A 10250-nucleotide genomic window follows, 5' to 3' on the forward strand; every position below is an offset into this window, starting at 1 on the left:
TGAGGCACAGAGAAGTTAAGCGACTTGCCCAGTCACATAGCCCATGAGTGGCGGAGCCAGGATTAGATTAGCCAGGATTGTACCTCATCCAGCGCTTAGAACAGTGCTTGCTACATAGTCAGCGCTTAACGAGTACCATGATTATGATCTTTGTCCTCAAGGAGCTTAATAATAATGCTGGTATTTGTTAAGCGCTTACTATGTGCAGAGCACTGTTCTAAGCGCTGGGGGAGATACAGGGTCATCAGATTGTCCCGCGCGAGGCTCACAGTCTTCATCCCCATTTTACAGATGAGGGAACTGAGGCACAGAGAGGTGAAGTGACTTGCCCACAGTCACACAGCTGACAAGTGGCAGAGCTGGGGTTCGAACCCATGACCTCTGACTCCCAAGCCTGGGCTCTTTCCACTGAGCCACGCTGCTTCCCACCTGGCATCTATCTGGCAGCTGACTACCTGGCATCTTGACATTCATTCATGCATTCACTCAATTGTACTTATTGAGCTCTTACTGTGTACAGAGCACTGTACTAAGCGCTTGGGAGAGTAAAGCACAACAGTAAACAGTGACATTCCCTGCCCACACGAGTTTATAGTCTAGAGACGAGCTTGCAGTCTAGAGGAAACAGTCTTGACGGGAAATAGATCAGAGTTACGGATATCGATCAGGGTCCTGGGCTTTGAAGGCACCCACACAGAAAAACGTGTGGGGTGGCGGGGGAGGGGAGAAGGGGACGACAGGAAGGAAGTCCGAAAAAAACATTTAAAAATGAAGATTCTCAGCCGGTTATTCCCACACTCCTGAGAGATGACATATGGTCTGGAGAGCAGAGAATCAGCCTGAAATTATGGGAATGGGAAAAAGCGACAGAGCCTACTCAATTCGTCCAGAACACATGCTTCAGTTGGAAGGGCGTGAGGGAAATAGGGAACATCCTTCCGACCCCACGCGTCTGTCCGGATCGAGCAGGAATCCACGTTGGGGGAAGCGGCTGGGCGCAGGCCCTCGACGTCTGTCACGGTGAGCGTGTTCCCGCTAGCGCACTTCCCTCAACACAGAAGGTCCTCAAGAGCCCAACTGTCGTGTTCTCGGAGGACTGGGCGTACTTCTCCAGCCCACGAAGGACTTGATCATTGGGGTCCTCGTGAGTCATCGACCGAATCCTTTATTATCCACCCCCAGACACACGGTTCCACCCCCACACCACATCTGGCACCGGGACTCCTATCAACCCCTTCTCCAACCCGGGGAGGACTCGACCAGCCGCACAACGAGCCATCCGTTATTCTCTTCCTCCCCGACTTCCACGGTAGAGAGAGGTTGCCCTCCCCAAAGGCCACCGGGCCTTCCAACAGCCCCTTCTCCAACCCATGGAGAAGCAACCGACAACCAAGTGAGGCATCCACTAGTCGTCTACACTCGCTGCTTAGAATTCCTTAACTCCCATTCTCTCCCGGACCCCCTCCGATCTGGCTTCCGTCCCCTCCGCTCTACCGAGACTGCTCTCTCTAAGGTCACCCGTGACCTCCTTCTTGCCAAATCCAATGGCTCCTACTCCATTCTGATCCTCCTTGACCTCTCTGCTGCCTTTGACACCGTCGACCATCCCCTCCTCCTCCACACCTTATCTCACCTTGGCTTCACGGACTCCGTCCTCTCCCGGTTCTCCTCTCATCTCTCTGGCCGGTCCTTCTCGGTCTCCTTCGCGGGCGCCTCCTCCCCCTCCCATCCTTTAACTGTCGGAGTTCCTCAAGGGTCAGTTCTCGGCCCTCTTCTGTTCTCCATTTACACTCACTCCCTCGGTGAACTCATCCGCTCTCACGGCTTCGACTACCATCTCTACGCAGATGACATGCAGATCTACATCTCCGCCCCTGTCCTCTCCCCCTCCCTTCGGGCTCGCATCTCCTCCCGCCTCCGGGACGTCTCCGCCTGGATGTCGGCCCGCCACCTAAAACTCAACGTGAGCGAGACTGAGCTCCTCATCTTCCCTCCCAAACCCGGTCCTCTCCCAGACTTCCCTATCACTGTGGATGGCACGACCGTCCTTCCCGTCTCTCGGGCCCGAAACTTCGGTGTCATCTTTGACTCGTCTCTCTCGTTCACCCCTCGCATCCTATCCGTCACCGAGACCGCCGGTCTCACCTTTACGATATCGCCAAGATCCGCCCTTTCCTCTCCACCCAAACGGCTACCTTACTATTACGGGCTCTCGTCATATCCCGGCTAGACTACTGTGTCAGCCTTCTCTCTGACCTCCCTTCCTCCTCTCTCGCCCCGCTCCGGTCTATTCTTCACTCCGCTGCCCGGCTCATCTTCCTGCAGAAACGATCTGGGCCTGTCACTCCCCTTCTTAAACAACTCCAGGGGTTGCCTATCGACCTCCGCTCCAAACAGAAACTCCTCACTCTAGGCTTCGAGGCTCTCCGTCACCTTGCCCCTTCCTCCCTCTCCTCCCTTCTCTCTTTCTACCGCCCACCCCGCACGCTCCGCTCCTCCGCCGCCCACCTCCTCGCCGTCCCTCGGTCTCGCCCATCCCGCCGTCGCCCCCCGGGCCGCGTCCTCCCGCGGTCCCGGAACGCCCTCCCTCCTCCCCTCCGCCGAACCGATTCTCTTTCCCTCTTCGAAACCCTACTTAAAACTCACCTCCTCCGAGAGGCCTTCCCACACTGAGCTCCCCTCTCCCTCTACTCCCTCTACCACCCCCCTTCACCTCTCTGCAGCTTAACCCTCTTTTCCCCCCATCTCCCTCTGCTCCTCCCCCTCTCCCTTCTCATCCCCTCGGCACTGTACTCGTCCGCTCGACTGTCTATATTTTCATCACCCTATTTATTTCGTTAATGAAATGTACATCGCCTCGATTCTATTTAGTTGCCATTGTTTTTACAAGTTGTTCTTCCCCTCGACTCTATTTATTGCCATTGTTCTTGTCTGTCCGTCCCCCCCGATTAGACCGTGAGCCCATCCAACGGCAGGGACTGTCTCTATCTGTTGCTGACTTGTTCATTCCAAGCGCTTAGTCCAGTGCTCTGCACATAGTAAGCGCTCAATAAATACTATTGAATGAATGAATGAATGAATTCCTTTGGTCTCAACTTCCAAAATCCTAGCCACAATGGAGAGAGGTTACCCTGCCCCAGTGAGCAGCAGCGTAGCTTAGTGGACAGAGCCCGGGCTTGGGAGTCAGAATGGACCTGGGTTCTAATCCCGGCTCCACCACTCATCAGCTGTGTGACTTTGGGCGAGTCGCTTCACTTCTCGGTGCCTCAGTTACCTCATCTAAAAAATGAGGATTAAGACTGTGAGCCCCACATGGGACAACCTGATGACGTATCTACCCATCGCTTAGAACGGTGCTCGGCACATAGTAAGTGCTTAACAGATGCCATCATTATCATTATTACTTCACTTCTCTGGGCCTCAGTTCCCTCATCTGTAAAATGGGGACTAAGAGCTTGAGCTCTGTGTTGGACAGAGCCCGTGTCCAACCTGATTAACTTGTAGCTACCCAGTGCTTAGAACGGTACTTAGCACATACTAAGCACTTAATGAGTACCATTATTATTATTACCCTCATGCCACTGAGAGACCCATCATCCATTCAATCATATTTATTGAGCGCTTCCTGTGTGCAGAGCACTGTAGTAAGAGTTTGGGAGAATACTCAGATACCTCATCTGTAAACTGGGGATTAAGACTGTGAGCCCTATGTGGGAGAGGAACTGTGTTCAACCCGATTTTCTTGTATCCACCCTGTGTTTAATACAGTGCCCGGAACATAGTAAGCACTTCAATACCACGATTATTATTACACGCCAACAATAAAGAGAGACATTCCCTGCCCTCAATGACCTTACAGTCTAGAGGACAGCGAGCTTACAGTCCCTGGGAGGACTCAAGCAATATCAGCAGTGTGAGCCTTCTCCATTCCTAGAAGCCTGAGGTCACCAGGGTGTCCACAACTGCGACTGCAACTAGCTCTCTTCCCCTCTTCAAAGCTCTCCTGAGAGCTCACCTCCTCCAGGAGGCCTTTCCGAACTGAGCCCTCCCTTTCCCTCTGCTCCTCCTCCCCTCTCCCTTCCCCCTTGTCCAACCCTCTGCCCTCCCCCTTCCCCTCCCCACAGCACTGTGCATATTTATACATATTTATTACGCTATTTTGTTAATGATGTGTATATATCTATGATTCTATTTATCTTGATGATATTTATGCCAGACTACTTTTTTGTTCTCTTGTCTGTCTCCCCCTTTCAGACTGTGAGCCCGTTGTTGGGCAGGGATTGTCTCTATCTGTTGCCAAATTGTACATTCCAAGCGCTTAGTACAGTGCTCTGCACATAGTAAGCGCTCAATAAATATGAATGAATGAATGTCTGATCCACAAGGAGCCTAGAATCCCATTGGCCCTTTGATGTTTATCACAGTCCACATCTTTTAGGTTTACATTTCATCTCTCCTTTTGTGTCTGCCTCCAATGCCCCAAACCTTGATTCTTAGATCAGGAAGATACTAGAGAACCAGGCATTCATTCATTCATATTTACTGAATGCTTACTTGGTGCAGAGCACTGGACTAAGCGCTTGGGAAGTACAATCCAGTAACAAATAGAGACAATCCCTGCCGACAATGGGCTCACAGTCTAGTCTCTCTAATACCCAAGAATTTCTCTTCCAGTGTTTTGTAAGGGCTTGGCACATGGTAAGAAGCAGCATGGTTTAGTGGGTAGGTCACAGGCCTGGGAGTCAGAAGGACCTCAGTTCTAGTCCCGGCTCCACCACATAATAATAATAATTATGGTATTTGTTAAGTGCTTACTATGTGCCAAGCACTGTTCTAAGCTCTGGGGTAGATACAAGGTGAGCAGGTTGTCCCACATGGGGCTCACAGTCTTAATCCCCATTTTACAGATGAGGGAACTGAGGCCCAGAAAAGATAAGTGACTTGCCCAAGGACACACAGCAGACAAGTTGCAGAGCCAGGATTAGAGCCCTTCACCTGACTCCTAAGGACGTGCTCTTTCCACTAAGGCACACTGCTTCTATGTGACCTTGGACAAGTCACTTCATTTCTCTGTGCCTCAGTTCCCTCATCTGTAAAATGGGGATGAAGACTGTGAGCCTCAAGTGGGACAGGGACTGTGTCCTACCTGATTAACTGGCATCTACCCCAACACTTAGAATAATTTATTCATTCATTAAATCACATTTAATGAGCTCTTAATGCTTGCAGAGCACTGTACTAAGCATTTGGTTAAGAACAATAGAACAACAGACACATTCCCAGCCCTGCCTGACACATAGTAAGCACTTAAGAGGCACCATTATGATTAGAATTATTAGTAAGTATACTATTACTATTCTTGACAGAACAGTATCAAGAAGAAAGAAGAGTAAACTTGCAAGGCGAACTTAAGGCAGGTGCCTTCAGTTTGAAAGACGTCTGCAGGACCACCTAAGCAGTTTTGCTTTGCCCAAATCAAAAGTTATCCCCGACTTCTGAGCCAACGCATATAAAGGAGTGAAATTCCCCATCTACCTTTCTGCTCTGGGTCACATGCATAAAAGATATTAAGGAGCAACTCCTCCTCACAAACGTTGCTGACACACATGGCCTCTCCTGGATCGTCACAGTCATCATCCTCATCATCTGTTTCTTGCTTCCATCCTGGTGATTGAAAAAGCATTTTGAAATTCCACATTTCACCCCCGTTGTATCGTACCCTCCCAAGCTTAGTACAGGGCTCTGCACACAGTCAGCGCTCAGTAAATGTCATTGATTAATTCAGGAACAGTTCTGTTGTAATCATTTTTCCTGAAGCTGTTATGTATTGGGCCTGTGCAAACTTGAAATTCAACAAACACGTTTTTGACATTAAAAGTACTTTCCTTAGGTTCAGGAGAAGGTTTTCATTGCAACCCCTCAAAACACACAACACTTTTAGATGGAGGAAAAAAAAAATCCAGAGAATGTGTTTGTCCACAGAGGAATAATCAGGCAATATTTCCATGATTATTTCAATTGCGGAGTGGCTCAATGGAAAGAGCAAAGGACTGGAAATCAGGAGAGTTGAATTAGTGGGGTCTAGTAGATAGCGCACAGGCCCGGGAGTCAAAAGGACCCGGGTTCTAAACCAGGCTTTGCCACTCATCTGCTGGGTGACCTTAGGCAAATCACTTCACTTCTCTGTGCCTCAGTGAACTAATTTGTAAAATGACAATTAAGACTTTGAGCTCAATAGGGACAAGGACTGTGTCCAGCCTGATTAACTTGAATCCACTCCAGCACTTAGAACAGTGCTTGACACATAGTAAGTGCTTAACAAGTATGATTATTATTTCCCATCTCAGAATTTCAAGCAATATGTTTGCTTTGGATTATTCATTCACTGATTCAATCTGATTTATTGAGCTCTTACTGTGTACAGAGCACTGTATTAAGCACTTGGGAGAGTACAATAGAAACATTAAAAGACACATTCCATGCCCACAGTGAGTTTACAGTCTAGAGGGGGAGACAGACAATATAAATAAATCAATTACAGATATGTATATAAAGGCTGTGGGGCTGGGAAAGGTGGGGGGATGAATAAAAGGAGCCACAGAGGGAAAAGAGGAAAAGAAGACTAAATCAGGGAAGGTCTCTTGGAGGAGGTGTGCCTTCAATAAGGCTTTGGAGGGGTAGGGAGAATAACCATCTGTCACCACATACCGTAGAAGAAACCTCCGTTACCTCCTCCGCCCAGAGACAACCTCTTCACCACTGAAGACTGGAGAGCAGAAAGATTGCGCCTTTGGTCACGAGAGGCCCTGGAGTCAGGGGTCGAGGTGAGCAGGTCACTTTCCGGGGGACTGTCGGAGAACAGACGTCGGGCCGAGGGAACGTACGGTCTTTCTCTCCGGACACGTGGGGTCAAAGAGCTCTGGTTCCAGCAAAACGCCCGTCTCGGTTGGAGGCCACCCTCCGAACGGCGGGGACGGAAGAGGCCTGCTCTCTTTTCAGGCGAACGAAGCCCAGGCATCCAGGTGGGGCTCGGAGACATCGTCCCCGGTCTCAGAAAGAGTCCATCGCCACCATCGGGGCTTGAGAAATTGGCGGCAAGTTGGCTTTTCACCGTCGGGGCCCTCAAGGTGGCTTCGAGATTGTCCTTGGCGTTTTCGCCGCGGCGATGACCAGTGCTCTCTGACGGAGCTTTGGTAGGAAGTGTCACAACGCTGGAAGGCGGATTCATCCTCTGAATCATCTGGAGTTTCCGGCAGATGCTTTCGACAGGATTGTGCCGTTTATTTCCGGCATCTTCTGCAGGCCCCATCGTTGAATCGTCCCCCAGAATCTCACCACAGAGCACGCAGTTCTGAAGGCCAAACAGAAGATAACAATGCTAATAATCATTAATAATAACTATGGTACTTGTTAGGCTCCTATTATGTGCCTAGCACTGTTCTAAGAGCTGGGGGAGATAAAAGGTAATCAGGTTGGACAAAGTCCCTGTCCCACATGGGACTCACACATCCCCATTTTACAGATGAGATAACTGAAGCCTAGAGAAACAAAGTGACCTGCCCAAAGTCACACAGCAGCAGAGATGTGGCAGAGTCAAATTAGAACTGAGGTCCTGCTGACTCCCAGGCCCAAGCTCTATCCACTAAGCCACGCTGCTTCTCAAGGTAGAAAAAGCATCCACAATAATATACACTTAAAATTGGCCTGACCCCTTAGTACAGTATCACATCCCTAGGGAGTGCTCAGTAGGTAGTCTTTCCATAAGTTTGAAAATCTAAATCTAAATTTCCTCTAGACTGAAAGCTCATTGTGGGCAGGGAATGTGTCTGTTATATTATTTTGCTGTACTCCCCCAACTGCTTAGTACAGTGTTCTGCATAAAGTAAGCGCTCAAAACGATTGAGTAAACTCAAATGATGAAATCAAGTTAGATACCTTAAGATATTTTTCCCCCTCAATCTCATCCCATTTCTATGCTCCTCCTACTGCCAAGATTTGCTTTTTTTTTTAAAAAAAAATGGCATTTGTTAAGCGCTTACTATGTGCCAAGCACTGTACTAAATATTTGAATAAAGACAAGCTAATCAGGTTGGACAGAGTCCATATCCCACATGGGGCTCACAGTCTTAATTCTCATTTTACAGATGAGGGAGCTGAGGCACACTGAGGTTAAGTGACTTGCCCAAGGTCACACAGCAGACAAGGGACAGAACTGGGATTGGAATCCAGGTCCTCTGACTCCCAGGCCCATACTCTTTCTGTTTCCAGATTCAAAGTCCCCTCAATCTTGTATCCTTGTTTCCAAGGAGAGATGGGTGCCTATTTTAAAAGGCAGAGAAGGTTCTTATGAAGAGTTTCTCCCATCAAGATCCACAGAGGAATAAACAGCCTCTGGTGGGCATCACCACTTAAGTATGAATTCATGCCTCTCAAAAAAGATCTAAGGCAGTAGACATTTTAGAGTTAGAGAACCTAAAATTGTCCCCCTGTTTCCACAGACCTTGTGAAGTTCAGTGATTCCCAAAGGAGGAGGCAAATTTTTGACCTCAAAAAGAAATTTCAAACTGCCTATGATGGTTTAGCATTTCTATTGTGTTAGGCCCCGGTGTTCTCTAGAGCAGGCCTTGTTCTCAAAACAATCACAGTTTTGTCCTCTGAGGAACAAGAGAACTGAGAATTCTGAGTAGAGCTTTGCTCACACCCCGATTAGCTTTGAAAGGGAAACCTCTGTTTTAGAAGAGGTGGTAAAATGAGTCACGGAACCCGGATTCAAACCCCAGCTCTGCCTCTCAGATAATCATCTAAACTTCCTTGTGCCTCAGTTTTCTCATATGTTAAGTGGGGATTCAACATTTATTCTCCCTCACCTTAGGCTGTGAACCCCATTTAGGGCAAAGAACTGTGTCCATTCTAATTACCTTGTAACAACCCCAGGGATTAGCACATAGAAAGCATTTAAGAGATACCACAATTATCATTCTGAGTTAAAGTAATTATCACCTAATACCACATTTAAACCTCTTGCAGAAAGCAGTAGACTTCAAAGAGAAAACAAAGTTAAAGAAGACTGTTTAAGGGAGGCTCAGGTCAAATAAAAACATGCAGTTGTTTTTAGCAAATACGATGACCTCCTTCATTCAGTGTCTAGCTCAAATACACTTACAGGAAAAATAAAGCAAAAACAATGGTTAGGAAACCCCCAACCTTCAGCTCCTAAGACAGAAAAGCCAGTAACGTGATAAAACTGGCCAAACCCTCCTTCCCTTGGTTTAATTCTTAAATAGCAGATCTGAAACGGCCTAGGTGATTTTTGAGTAGGTGGAAAGACAGCAGGTTTTTGAGCTGATTGGTGGTTGCCTTTGCGTTATCATCAGGGTGGGATTCTTAGCATCTGTGTCCTTGGAATAAGGCAGTTGCTGAATTTGCTAATGGCCAACTAAGAGCTTAACAAATACCATCGTTATACTACTGACTTTTGCTTTTATTTTCTGTAGTGTGTATTATTATTTTTTATAATTGTATATTAATTCATAATAAGGATTAGTAATAACAGTGAGAAGCATCCTGGCCTGGTAGAAAAAGCCCAGGTCTGTGAGTCAGAGGATCTGGGTTGCAATTGCAGCTCTGCCACCTGCCTGCTGAGTGATCTTGGGCAAGTCACTTCACTTCTCTGGGCCTCAGTTTCCTCATCTGTAAAATGTGGATTCAGAACCTGTTTTGCTTCCTCCTTCCTCGTCCTTTCAGCTAGCCCATGTGGGACAGGAACTGTGTCCAATCTGATATGCTTGCATCCACCCCGGCGCTTAGTACAATGTCTGGTGCCTAATAAGGGCTTAACAAATAGCATCATTATCACAATTATTTGGATGTTTTGGTATGCCACTGCTCCCAATGGATGTGTCCCCCATATTCATTCATTCATCAGCATTTAGAACAGTGCTTGGCACATAGTAAGTACTTAACAAATACCATCATTATTATTCATTCAATCAATCCAATTTATTAATAACAATGATGGTATTTTGTTAAGCCCTTACTATGTGCCAAGCCCTGTTCTAAGTACTGGGATAGATACAAGGTAATCAGGTTGTCGGTTGTGGGGCTCACAGGCTTCATCCCCATTTTACAGATGAGGTGACTGAAGCACAGAGAAGTGAAGTGAGTTGCCCAAAGTCACACAGCTGACAAGTGGCCACAACCTATAACTCCCAAGGCCGGGCTCTTGCCACTAAGCCACCCTGCTTCTCTAT

At 47.7% G+C, this 10250-nt stretch overlaps 1 protein-coding gene across 3 annotated transcripts in view; it reads right to left on the reverse strand.

Annotated features, from left to right (window-relative positions):
* IRAG2 (inositol 1,4,5-triphosphate receptor associated 2) overlaps nucleotides 1-9230 on the reverse strand; it is a 175307-nt gene extending 166077 nt beyond the window's left edge. For 2 of the 3 annotated variants that reach the window (XM_029057333.2, XM_029057309.2), the window contains exons 1-3: nucleotides 9164-9230; nucleotides 6709-7351; nucleotides 5536-5664 (exon numbers count right to left, since the gene is read on the reverse strand). In XM_029057333.2, the coding sequence (XP_028913166.1) occupies nucleotides 5536-5664; nucleotides 6709-7309 (730 nt within the window). In that variant the 5' untranslated portion in view covers nucleotides 7310-7351; nucleotides 9164-9230. The remainder of the gene's footprint in view (nucleotides 1-5535; nucleotides 5665-6708; nucleotides 7352-9163) is intronic. The other variant, XM_029057324.2, reaches the window with a different exon arrangement.
* Nucleotides 9231-10250: the final 1020 nt, after the last annotated feature.

The sequence above is a fragment of the Ornithorhynchus anatinus genome, chromosome 2, assembly GCF_004115215.2.
Source record: "Ornithorhynchus anatinus isolate Pmale09 chromosome 2, mOrnAna1.pri.v4, whole genome shotgun sequence".
Classification (NCBI taxonomy): Eukaryota; Metazoa; Chordata; class Mammalia; order Monotremata; family Ornithorhynchidae; genus Ornithorhynchus; species Ornithorhynchus anatinus.